Source organism: Notamacropus eugenii, chromosome 2 (genome assembly GCF_028372415.1).
Source record: "Notamacropus eugenii isolate mMacEug1 chromosome 2, mMacEug1.pri_v2, whole genome shotgun sequence".
In the NCBI taxonomy this organism is placed as follows: domain Eukaryota; kingdom Metazoa; phylum Chordata; class Mammalia; order Diprotodontia; family Macropodidae; genus Notamacropus; species Notamacropus eugenii.
The window spans coordinates 453,293,240-453,307,400 of NC_092873.1; the positions used below are offsets into that span (position 1 = coordinate 453,293,240).

General features: G+C 33.2%; 1 protein-coding gene across 4 annotated transcripts in view; it reads left to right on the forward strand.

The window, feature by feature from the left end:
- The window catches only part of BRINP3 (BMP/retinoic acid inducible neural specific 3), a 536,581-nt gene that overhangs the window by 315,682 nt on the left and 206,738 nt on the right, over nt 1-14,161 (forward strand). For all 4 annotated transcript variants that reach the window (XM_072648361.1, XM_072648360.1, XM_072648359.1 and 1 more), the window contains exon 4: nt 11,305-11,495. In XM_072648361.1, the coding sequence (XP_072504462.1) occupies nt 11,305-11,495 (191 nt within the window). The remainder of the gene's footprint in view (nt 1-11,304; nt 11,496-14,161) is intronic.

A 14,161-nucleotide genomic window follows, 5' to 3' on the forward strand; every position in this document is an offset into this window, starting at 1 on the left:
AAGCCAGGTTAAATTGTAGCCAAGCTGTGGTAATGCATTAGCAAAACTGACATGGAAGAGCATTTGAAGCAAGAAATTTGAAGAGGATGTGTATGAAACTAGTATTCCTTTATTTTAGCATTGGTTATTAAAGTTAATCGGTTATATAACTGGTTATTAAAGTTTGTCACAATTTATTATTACTTTACAAATTCAGATAGTATTGACCTGTTTGTGAATTTTAATTCATTCATTCATTTTAGTTTTCACTATTCACTTCCATAAGATTTTGAGTTCCAAATTTTCTCCCCATTCCTCTCCCCCACCCTAACATAACATGCATTCTGATACAGACTCTACATTTACATGCATGTTAAACATATTTTCACATTTGTCATGTAATAAAGAAGAATTAGAACCAATGGGAGAAATCATGGGAAATAAGAAATGAGAGACAGAGAGAGACAGAGCAAATAATATGCTTCCATCTACATTTAGACTCCATAGTTCTTTTTCTGAATATAGATAGCATTTTCCATCGTGCATCTTTGGGAATTGTCTTAGAGCCTTGCATTGCTAAGTAGAGTCTATCAGTTAGTCATTGGGCAATATTGCTGTTACTGTGTAAAATGTTCTCCTGCTTCTGCTTACTTCACTCAGCATCAGTTCATGTAAGTCTTTCCAGGTTTTTCTGAAGTATTTCTGCTCATCATTTCTTATAGAGAAATAGTATTCCATTAAATTCATATACCATAACTTGTCACCCCTTCCCCAATTGATGGCCATCCCTTCAACTTTCAATTCTTGGCCACCACAAAAAGCACTGCTATAAATATTTTTATATATGTGGGTCCTTTTCCTATTTTTATGATCTCTTTGGATTACAGACCTAGAAGTGGTATTGGTGGGTGAAAAGGTATGCACCATTTCATAGCTCTTTGGGCATAGTTCCGAATTGCTTTACAGAATGGTTGAATCAGTTCACAATTCCACCAACACCACTAGTGTTCCAATTTTCTCATATCTTCTCCAATATTTAAAATCATTTTCATGTTTTGTCATGTTAGCCAATCTGATAGGTGTGATCTAGTACCTCAGAGTTGTTTTGATTTGCATTTCTCTAATCAATAGTGATTTAGAGCATTTTTTATATGACTATAGATAGTTTTAATTTCTTAATCTTAAAACGGCCTGTTCATATCCTTAGACCTTTTAACATTTGGGAATGACTTGTATTCTTATAAATTTTACTCAGTTCTTTATATATTTTATAAATGAAGCCTTTATCAGAGACACTGGTTGTAAAAATTGTTTCCCAGTTTTCTGCTTCCCTTCTAATCATGGTTGCATTGGCTTTGCTTGTGCAAAACCTTTTCAATTTAATTACAATTATCCATTTTGCATTTAATAATGTTCTCTATTTCTTGTGTGGTCATAAATTCTTCCATTTTCCACAAATCTGACAGGTAAACCATTCCTTTCTCTCCTAGTTTGCCTATTGTATCCACCCTCATAACTAAATTGTATGCATTTTGACTTTATTTTGGTATAGGGTTACAATTATTTATGAAATAGTGATGACTAGCTCAGTTGAAAGGAAAGTTAAATGTTTTGGTATCAGAATATGTGAAGGTGAAGCTTGATTTCTCTATTTGTAAGCTAGGCAAGATAATATCACTCTTCTTCAGTTTCATCATTTGAAAAATAGAGGTAACAGTATTTGCACTGCCTAGGTCATAGGATTTCTGTGACACTCAAATAGATTTGCACAAAGTGCATTGTGAATGTCAATAGGAGAAAATAATTGGCCTTTTGTCTCTGCCCTGAAAATAAACCTCTTTAAAAGCCTAACTTGTGGAAATTGAAAACTTTGCTATTCATTGGTTGCTACTAATAATTGGAGTGAAGGCAGAAGATCAGTTCAACAAAAAAGGTAATTAAAGTAGAAGTATATGTCTAAAAGATACCCTTAAGGTAGAACTAAAATGAATCGACCCAATACATCATTTTGCTAGAATTTTATCTTTGGTGAACAGTGGCAAAAAAAGTTTCATTGACTGAAATGCAATGATGAGTGGAGAATGAAAACTTTACATTTTCAAAGATCCAGTTTCTAATTGGTCAAATCATACAATTCTGCTATTTTGTTCCTAGATACTTATCGTAAATCTTTCCAGTATCTCTCATTCCCTCAATCTTTTTAATGCTGATTTTATTTATTATATTAATAATGGAACTAGAATGTTTAGTAGTGTTTGTCACTGTTCAGAAAACAAATGATGTAAAAACATACTGGTAACAAAATGTATTATTAAGTGTACTCTAAATTTGTGATTCCTAAAAGTGATTATGATTTCTAACACCTTGGGTTTTCTTTATATGTCTCAAGCAATATTTAAGTTTTTAACTCTTCTCCCTTATTAAAATGATACTAATTTATTTCAATTTAAATGCACATAAACATGACACTTTTAGGTTAGGAGAAAAGTGAGTTATTATAGTTAAATAACACATTGTCATAACTTTAAAGGTTTATAAATCATCCACAATCCAAGTGAAAGATCTATTCTATTAAATGCTGAACTGCTCATTCCTATACTTTATTCCAACCATTACAGAAATATTTTATTAGAATCTTTTTTTAGCAAGTACACCAAGATTACTGCTTTTGTCACTTACTTCCTGAGTGACTTTGGGCTGGTCTCTTCACTTCTCTGACCTTATTACTTCATTTGTTATATTATGGAGTTGGACTACATGTCCTCTCAGTTCCTTCTGTGTTTAAATTTGTCATCCTCTGATGCTGTGACTACATAGATGCCAACTAATAACTTTTAGTATACTTTTTACGGTTCATGTTTTTTTTCTCCATTGATTTAGATTGATCAAAAATATTTAAGAAGGTCTACTTAACAAAAAACTTGAAATTCAAATCCATAAATCTGTCTATTATTTCTGATTATGGAATTGTTCCAAGAATCCATTTTTATTATTTTCTGATATTTTGCCAAATACTTGGCATTAAAGGACTTCTTTGTTAATACTGGTCTTTCAATGAGTGGTTTTCCCTGCCTGCATTCAGAATCAAATAATGGTTTTTCTGAAGGAAAATCATTAGAAATAATGAAATAATAATAGGAATAATTATGATATAATAAGAACGATAATAAAATTATACTAAAAGTAAAAGTGTTTATTTTAGCATTACATAAAAATTTTTAAAATTTTCTTTTTATCTTTTATGAAAGCTATGACATATTTTCAAGGAAAACTAAGTTTATTTTAAAAACATAAAAGATAAAAGCTTATAAAATGCATCAAAATGTAGTTTTTTCACATTATTCCTCACTTTTCTTTATCTTTTAATGACTCATTTATTTGGTGACTTTTGTTACAAGAATTCTCAGCTAATGAAATATAGTTTGATAGTTATACCTAAATTTAAGGCTCAAAAATTGGCCCTATTGCCTTAGAATGGGGAAGTTTTCTATTCCAGATAGGTAAAGACGTTAAGGGATGTGGAGGGGGGTGTGTGTTAAATCAACAAAAATCTATGAAGGTCATACTCTGTGTCAGCTATTGTAATAAGCACTGGAGGTTCAAAGACAAAAGTGACCTAGTCTCTGCACTGAAGAAACTTTCATGCTATTGGGGAGACGATACGTACACGTAAGTTTATACAGAATATATACAAAATACATATGAGGTAATTAAGGGTACAGAGAGTACTAGAAAACAATATTTCTATAGTACTTACTATGTGCCAGTCACTATGCTAAGCACTTTAAATTGTTATCTTATCTGATACAACATTCCTGGTGGTAGGCAGTCACTAGACTATATTATTAAGGTGAGTGACATTGTAGGATCTGCCCTTCTGAAAGATCAGTTTTACTAGGGGCAATATCATATATACATATAAGCAAGTACAGTAAATATACCAAGTAATGGAGTAGAGAGAGTCATTTATTATTGGGGCTATATTCCCATTTCTACCATACATTAGCTTTTCTGATCCTTGGCAAGGCAAACATTCCAAACCTCAGTTGCTTCAACTGTAAAGTGGCGACATCTGGAGATCCAGTGATAAGATCTCATTTGACCTTGTTATGTAAAACATTGCTGAGATTCAAAAACCTAAATGATCCATTGCCAGTTGAAATATTTCCCTTTGGTCTATAGGAATGGAATTAAATGGGAGAATACTTGGACTCTATACAGGTCAGTATTTGGGTGGAGTACAGATGGAATAATGAGGGTTGTGGTGATGCTGAATGTGAAAGAGCAAATTCTGTTTTTTCCTGTGTAATTGAATAAAAAAAGATAATAACTTTTACTTTTTATCGAATAGAACATCATAATTTTCAGTGTTGAGAGAAATTTGATGGAAATATTTTACAATATTTGACATGTATTTGCATATACAAAATAATTTTTTTCCACTTTTAAAAAAGTCATTTGCTTATTGTCATAGATCTAATGTGGCAAAAGCAACACTTTAATACAGGTTCTAATTGTTTCAAGGTTCAAACCTTTACTCCATGGTGTCTTTTTCTAAATACTATTTGTTATCAAAATACAAGGAATTATATTAAGGAATATCAGAAGGGTTGGGTGAGTCCTACTCAATATGGAATTATGACATGCCATTGACATTTGATTCTCATAGCCTGTGCCAGTGGATTATTAACTTTGGCCTGTCCTACCAAATTAGAAGGTGTTTGAGTATTAGCCATATTGTGAATTGTCATCATTGATCATAGTTCTTATAGGTTTGAAAGTTGTCTGTTTGTACAGTGTTAATCTTATTGTACAAAATGTTGTCCTATCTTTTCCCATTCCATTCTTCATCTGTTATAAGAGCCTTTAAGATTCTTTATTTTATAATATTCATTTTATTGTTGAAATTATGCTTCTGGTTTTATTTACTTCTGTCACTTCATACATGTCTTTCCATATCTTTTTTGAATTAATCTATTCCCTCATTTTTATAGCACAATGGTATTCCATCACATTCATATGCCACAATTTATTTAGCAATTCTTAAACTGATGAACATTCCCTTAGTTTCCAGTTTTTTTGCAATCAGTCAAAGAGCTGCTAGCATATTTCTCTTTTTTTAATCTCTTTGGCATACAGGCATAGCAATAGCATAGCTATGTCAAAGAGAATTCACTATTTACTAATTTTGTATGTTCCATTCCAAATTGCATTCCAGAATGAGCTGTACTCATTCACAGGTCCACCAATAATAGATAATAGTGCACCAATGTGCCTGTTTTCCATTTATCAGTGTCTATTTTTTTTGTTATTTTTGTTACTATGATGGTAAAATCATAATTCCTTGTAGTACTGAAGTGTTGTTTCACATATTAGCACAATTTATACATCATGTTGGTCAGAGTACGGATTATCCTCAAATATGAAATTTGCCATTTCAATAAGAATACTTTTAAGGGAAAAGTTGATACTCCATGATGTGATATGGATTGCTCAGGGTAGCAGAAAACATAACTATTCCAACAACAAATTCGTCAGTACTAATTCTCACTATATACTGAGATATAATTGCATCCCATTTCTAACACTTGGAAGCATACAGAGCTGGGACCTCAGAACATCAACAGTAGGTCAATATTACCTGAATGCTGCTATCTTCTTCACTTCTATTTATTCACTATGGTGGCATTTTGCCTAACAGCCAAACCTGATGATCCTATTATACCACAGAATCCATTACTAACTCTCCCTCCCCTGAATAGCTTTGTACTTTGTGACTGAGTTCCAAGCAGTATCTGCCCTGTGGTTCTGTAAACAGGAAGCTGCTCTCTAAAATTCGGAAGACATAGTAAGAACTCTTTGAGATGAGAGATTTCTGAGGATAACTTCACAACACTAGTCTCTATAGCTTTGGGTAACTGGAGGTAGAAGAATTGATAAGCTTCATAATGAAACCTACTTTAAGAGACTTTGCAACAGGGATGAAGGTACCCACTGGGTATGCAAACAGCTGCTTCAAGATAACAGAGGAATTTACTTCTAGTCCTACACCAAGTCTTCCAGCATGAAGAAAAACTAGGGATCATGAGGAAGCTTCTGCTAATACATTTGATGCTCCTGAAGATATCTATAAATTTTAAATGGTATCTATGGTAATAAATGCACAATATTAAGCTACATTTAGGTTTTATAAAAGTGAGATTTTGAGGGAAATTTCAGCAAATATTTGGATCAATGTTTCAATTTTCTTTCTAGAAACACAAATTGGAAAGGCAATTTTCAGATAATGGTATTTATTGTTCCTTTAAAAATATAAAAATGTTATCTGTATTTTAATTTTAAATTTAAGCGTAATCTAATATCTTTAATGAGATAAACATGGGTTCTTAATTTGGATTAATTTTCAATCAAGATTATGTTTTGTAAGAAGAATTTTATTTTATTTTTTGCTGGGGTCATGAGGAGGAGGCTGAGGAGAAAGGAGAGAAGAAGTATGATATCCCCCCAGGGTATGTTGTCTGGCTCATATGCTTTTTTGAAATTGGCATAAAATCTTATGAGTGGGCACATTGCCATTATAACAGATGGGGATACAAGAGAACTAGAGCAAGCATCAAGTTTGACTGTTATGAACCACATTCCCATGCAGAAATGTAGAAATGATCTGTAGTGCTCTCATGTGGGATTTTTGGTATTTCATTTGAGGGTTAGAAAAAAATGAGAATTATGAATTAGTTGTAGTAGGCTATTAAAATAATTTTAAGATGGATAATGTAGATATAAATTTTAATGTAGAGATAAATTTTAAAGATGTGAATTCAGAAGACTGATGAATTCTACGACTCTCTAAATTGTTGTTTATGGGGATGAAATGGTGACAAATTAGTTCAGCAATATATGGAAAAAGACATTCCATTTTAAACTTTTTCTGTAATAACTTTATCTTTTATCAAATTTCTATATGATCTTTAATTATAGCCCTAATTATTGTTAGTCTTCAAATCCACAAAATATTATCAACACTTGTAAAATTAAGTCAGTTAGAAAAATAATTTTGTAATACCTACTATGTTCTGGTGCTAAGGACATATATGTTTATATACACACATGTACCACATATAAGATACCTACTTATACACATATATTCATGTATATATACATACATATACATACATATATACATATACACATATATACATACATATAGATAGATAGATGATAGATTCATAATTGTCCTTCATTATTGAAGAGGACCAAAATGATATCACAATATTGTGGTCAAGATACAGTATGTCTGACTGTGGCTGATCAGGCCAGTTTGAGGTTGGGAGATTCTGCCACAGGTCAGGCACAAATTATCTTTATGAAAATTTAGAGTGGAGATGTCTATAAATTTGCACATCTCATGTTTCTTTTGAGCTACTGCAATTCTGCTTTGCTTATAGAGTATAGCACCTTATTTGATGCAGACCTGCCATACTGGGTGGTCCTGTGCTACTATCTCCCATGTTTCTCAATTGATTCCAACGATCTTCAGAGAGACCTTGAGAGGGTCCTTGTAATGCTTCTTCTAATCTCTATGTGAGAATTTGCCTTTTGTGAGTTCTTTTAAGCAAATGTATTTTTGGCATTAGAACAACATGACCACTGAGTGCATCAGAGTTATAACTCTCTGCAGTAGAGTTTGGATGCTTGAGAAAGGACCTCAGTGACTGGTACCTTATCTTACCTAGTGATCTTCATTCTGTGATTCTGAAGGTCACCTGGCACGAAGAAAGTATACACACATACGTACACACACACGCACATGCACACGCTCTCACAAACATGGTAAGGTTCATCTATCTGTATATAACCTCTATTTTCAAGGACCTATTGTCCAGTGCAGAGCCAAGATGGTGGAGTAACAGCACATGCTTTCTAGAGTACTGCCCCAAGTTCAGTTAAATACCTGTGAAGAAATGACTCTAAACAAATTCTGGAGCTGCAGAACCCACAGAATGATAGAGTGAAACAAATCTCCAGCCCACGACATCCTGGAAGGTCACTGGAAAGTGTCTATCATGCCACTCTAGGGGCAGAGTGCAGTACAGCTTGGGCTGCACTGGCACAGCCAGGACCGGAAAAGGCCTTGGGGAGACTGAATCTCTCATACCTGTGGCAGTTTCCAGACTTCAGGACCCAAAAAACACCAAGGACAAGTTGGAAGGTCAGTGGAAAAAGCCTGTGGGACAAGTTTGGGAGAGTGAAGGGGTCCGGCCCCAGCCCCAGGGCAGCACAGGGAGAAGGGAGCAGAGGAACCTGCAGCATCCATAGTAGCATCAGGGGCAGAAACAGTGACTGTTTCTGGAGCTCTAGGCCCACAGATTTTGGGGAAATAGAGCAGCTGACATTACAGCCCCCAACCCCACTGGAAGCAGAGATCTACCTTGACATAGAGCTCAAAAGTCAAATAAATGGCTGGAGAAATGAGCAAAAATGAAAAAAGAATCAGACTATAGAATCCTACTTTGGTGACAAGGATGACCAAATATGCAAAAAGAAGACAATAAAGTCAAAGCTCCTCCATTCAAAGCCTCCACGAAAAATATGAATTGGTCTCAGGCCATGGAAGAGCTCAAAAAGGATTTTGAAAATCAAATAAGAGAAGTAGAGGAAAAATTGGAAAGAGAAATGAGAATGATGCAAAAATATTATGAAAAATGAGTCAACTTTTTGGTAAAAGAGAGCCAAAAAATTGCTGAAGAAAATAACATTTATAAAATAGACTAACCTAAATGACAAAAGAGATCCATTGACAAAAATGTCAATGAAGAGAAGAATTCCCTAAAAAGCAGAATTGGCCAGATGGAAAAGGAGGTACAAAAGCTTACTGAAAAAAGTAATTCCTTAAAGATTAGAATGGAGCAGATGGAAGCTAATGACTTTATAAAAAATCAAGAAATTAAAACAAAACCAAAGAAATGAAAAATAGCAGACAATGTGAAATATCTCATTGGAAAAATAACTGATTTGGAAAATAAATCCAGGAGAGACAATTTAAAAATTATGGGACTACCTGGAAAGCCATGATCAAAAAAAGAGCCTCGACATCATCTTTCATAAAATTATCAAGGAAAACTGTCCTGATATTCTGGAACCAGTGGGTAAAATAAATATTGAAAGAATCCACCCATCACCTCCTGGAAGAGATCCCAAAAGGAAAACTCGTAGGAATATTGTAGCCAATTTCCAGAGCTCCTAGGTCAAGCAGAGAATGTTGCAAGTAGTCAAAAAGAAACAATTCCAGTCTTGTGAAAATACAATCAGGATAACACAAGATCTAGCAGCTTCTATATTAAGGGATTGAAGGGTGTGGAATATGATATTCCAGAAGTCAAAGGAAGTAGGACTAAAACCAATAATCACCTACCCAGCAAAACTGATTATGATACTTCAGGGGAAAAAATGATCATTCAATGAAATAAAGAACTTTCAAACATTCTTGATGAAAAGACCAGAGCTAAATAAAAAATCTGACTTTCAAACACAAGAATCATAAGAAGCATGAAAAGATAAACAGCAAAGAGAAAACATAAAGGACTTACTAAATTTGAACTGTTTACATTTCTACATGGAAAGATAATATAACTCAAGAATTTTCTCAGTACTAAGGTAGTTGGAGGGATTATATACATTTATACAGAAGGCACAGAGTGAGTTGAATAGGAAGGGATGATATCTAAAAAATAAAATTAAGGGGTGAGAGAGGAATATATTGAGAGGAGAAAGGGAAAAATAGAATAGGGCAAATTATCTCACATAAAAGAGGCAAGAAAAAACTTTTTTCAATGGAAGGGAAGAGAAAAGAAGTGATAGAAAAAGTGAACCTTCTTCTCATCACATTTGGCTTAAGGAGGGAATAACATGCATACACAATTTGCTATGAAATCTATCTTACACTACAGAAAAGTAGGGAAGAAGGGGATAAGTGGCTGTTGGAAGGATGATAGAAGGGAGGGCAAATGAGAGGAGGGCATAATTAGAAGCAAATACTTTTGAGGAGGGATAGGGTCAAAAGAGAGAATAGAATAAATGGGAGGCAGGATAGGATGGAGAGAAATAGTCTTTCACAACATGACTTTCATGGAAGTTTTTGCATAACTACACATGTACAACATATATTCGAATTGCTTTCCTTCTCAGTGGGGCTGGATGGGGAGGGAGGAAGGGAGAGAAGTTTGAACTCAAAGTTTTAAAATGAATGTTAAAAATTGTTTTTACATGCTACTGGGAAATAAGAAATACAAGCAAGGAGGTATAGAAATCTATCTTGCCCTCCAAGAAAATAGAGGGATGGGTACAAGAAGAGTGGTGTGATAGAAGCGAGGGCAGATTGGGGGGAAGGGGTAATCAGAATGCATGCTATCTTGGGGTGGGGTGAAGGGAGAGATGGGGAGAAAATTCGGAACTCAAAATCTTGTGGAAATGAATGTTGAAAACTAAAAGTAAATAAATAAATCAGAAAAAAAGAACCTTACATTATAGTAAGGCAGACAAAATAAGTGTACAAAGAACTCTATGTAGAATTACATATGTGATCTAAGATATGGTCAGGAGGAGTTCAATGCTAAACTAAGAACCATGACAGGAAAAGACTTTCTGACTCTTGGAGACTAAGGACAGTTTTATAGAGTTGGTGAATTTAGAGTTGGGCCTTTAAGAAGGAAGCAATTTTTCAAAGTAGTTCTGAGGAGAGAGAGCATTCTATGTAGAGCAATATTGTGGGCACAAGCATGAAGGGAAGCAAGAAAATGCATGGCCTGTTAAGCAAATTATAGACAGTATCCATTGTCTGGAACATTGGAAAGGTAAAAAAGAATATAACATTGGGGAAGGACAGAGCAAGAGTATGGAGGAATAATTAAATAATAGATCTGGAAGGTACTTGAGAGGCTATGTAGTCATAACCCTTCCTTTTACAGATAGATGTATAAACTGAGCTCACAGATATTAGATAACTTGTAGTGTTAAAGGAAGAATTTCCACACCCCATGGATCTTAGGAATACAGAGGCCATGTGTGCTCTTTGATGGGCTAAAACATTTTGACTTTCTGTAGGCAACTGAGACACCAAACGTTTTCTGAACAATACAGTGACATAATCAGTGCTATATTTTAGGGAGATTCACCTAATGTTGATGGGAAAGCATATTATTACTGCCAAGGCAAGATGTTTCAGAGCCTGAAAAAGGGTAGTTTGAGTAACAGTAGAAATTATGTAAGGATTATTTTATGACATAATCAATGGGAGTTGATGACTGACTGAATATGTTCTTGATGCAGGAGAGGAGTCACTCACAATTTTTGTGGATAAGCGGAAGTTGAGCAAGAGATCAGAAGGAAGTGATTCTACAACCAATAGTTCCTCAGTCACTCTTGAGACTCTCCATCAACTTGCTGCCTCCTATTTCATTGACAGGGACAGCACACTACGGAGACTTCATCACATTCAAATTGCATCCACTGCCATAAAGGTATGAGTTTGTTGTAGAATTGTGTAGTTCTGTATTTTCCTTCCTTTGAAAAACTGAAGTAGACCTTAACTACCATTAAATTAGCTGAGTATTATTTTGTTTCCCATGCTTTTACAGTATGCATTTGTAATTATAAGGTGGTTTTGACACTAATTTTACCTGGAAGCCAAGTCCTGTACCTCAAGCTTTTTAATTAGGCAGGATAAAATTAGAACTACCCTAATTAGCTCACAGAGGACTGATTCTTTTATATTGAATAAGGTCAAGAATATACTGTTGTGTGAATGTAGATTTACCCCAACTTGAAGGAAGTGAGTAAAATTTCATGTGGTTTTTTTTTTTTTCAAAAATCTTTCTCTTATTTCATTGGAAATAATTGAAGAATCTATCTGTTTCTTGGCTATCTCTGTGATCACCAAAATATTTTGATAGTACACCACTACCAACAGAAAGTTTGGAACATGTATTATCCAATATATGGATTTGCTTATAAATTGCCTATCTTCTACTGAGTATGTGTATTATATACATAAATGTAACACACATACACAATATTAAATACATTTTATATACATATATTATATGCACATATATACAATACAATATTACATACATATATGTAATACGCGTATAATTAACATATAAACTCTAAGACATATACTAATTAGATAATTTTCAAAGGAAGATATAAAAATGAAATAAATAATTTAAAATCTATATATACACAAATGTGTGTGCATGTGTATGTGTAGAGTTACAGATTTAGAATTAGAAGAAATCTCAAAAGTCATCTAGTTTAACTTCCTCATTTTATAGATGAGGAAACTGAAGTTTAGGAAGATTATTTATTTTATTAAAACAGAAGAAATAAGAATTTTAGTCTCAATAAGTATATCAATAATATTTTCAATGAGAACAGTATAGGTATGTTTCATTGTTATTTTGGTGTAATACTGTGTCATATAGCAATATATGAGTACAGTTCTAAGTTCAATATATTCTGATACTTTGTTGTAAAGGTTGTCATAGCTGAAAAATGTAATTCACAAAATTATATACAGTAAATCTAAATTACAAAAGTGCATTATTGTTGCTCGGACAAACTTAAAAATGGTATTAATTTTACAATCCTACCCACCCATTTTGCAAACTTTTGTTTGAAATTCAGCTCCCAGGTTTTGTCTTCCCTGATATCAATTAGTTTTTCTTGCAAAATAATTAGTGCTGTATCTTTACGTAACAAATTGGTTTAAAAGCCACTGAAGCTCTTTGAAAGATTTTTAAACTTATAGGAAAATGATATTCCCAAGTTTGTAAAGTATACACAAAGAATTTTTAGGTGATATTTACATGTTTTAAAGCAATAAAAGTTTAGCTTTAAAATATCTTTCTGTTTGTGATGGCTTCATACACCATTAATATCTCAAAAAACAAAAACGTGAAACAAGGCTAATCAACAAGGCTAGTAAATAAAGTCCATATTCAAAGTAATCTTGATCATTTTTATTTTTTTAACCAAATTCCTTGTCAGGTTTGATTAGATTATAATTGGTTTTAACTCACAAAGTAACTTGAGAAGTAGTACTAGGAATAAGAATAGAAAAAGTCAGCTCTGCTGTTTTTCTTTGCTTGTGCTCAAAATATTAGTGTTATCTTCAATTTTTGATTTCTTTGCAGGAATCTATTTAAAGTTTTTCTCCATTAAATGAAGTTTTATTAGTTTAACTAAATTTATATATTATAACCTATAAATCCACAGAGGTAGGTCTGTGTGAAGTACTTTTTTTCACAATATGGTAAAAATGAATACTCAAGTAAAGATGTCATGGACAGCTGCTATCCACTGTAAAACTTCTTCCCTCTTCAAGATGATATTTTTTCTACAACATGCGATAGGTGACCCTGTGATTTATGAACTGAATGAGACTGCCTATATCCTTAATCCTCATGTTAAATATTAGTAAAGCTTATTTTCTTTCTTCATATACACATAAAAATAAATAGAAGTGCTAATGTTTGCTTCCTGTATCCCAGTGCACCTCATTTAGAATCCAATGGACCAGAGATCTCTTAGGTCTCTTTAAATTTTGTGTTCTCATAGTGTTTTAGCATGACCACACTAGTGGAAATGGGAAATGTTGCAGGAAGCTTTTTACAGCCTTTTATGCTTTCCTCGTGAGGAAAACATGGTAAAATATTAGCTAGATAATAATAGTGCTGGTTAAGTGATAAGACTTAATATGTTGTTGTGCTAACAGGTCATTGTCTAGTTATAAGGAAGTCTTAATAAAAGAGAATCTTTATTTTCCATTGAACTTGTGCTACTTAGCATTTTATGTATGTGTGTAATTTGGATAAAGGCATAGATACTATGCTTAACAATGGTGCAAATGACACAGAGTTAAAAAAAAAAACTAATTATACCTTACATTGTAGTTAGGATCATCATAAATTATCTCAATAGGCTCAAACATTAAGCTGAATTAAATAAATTATATTTAATCAGTATAAATGTAATTTATATCTTCTATTTCAAGAAAACAACATCACAGTTATAATATGGAGAAGCATAAGTAGAGAGTAGTTCATCTGAAAAAGATCTGGAGTTTTAGTGGAATGAAAATTTAAAATGAGTGAACATTGTGAATGAAGAAAAATAATACCTT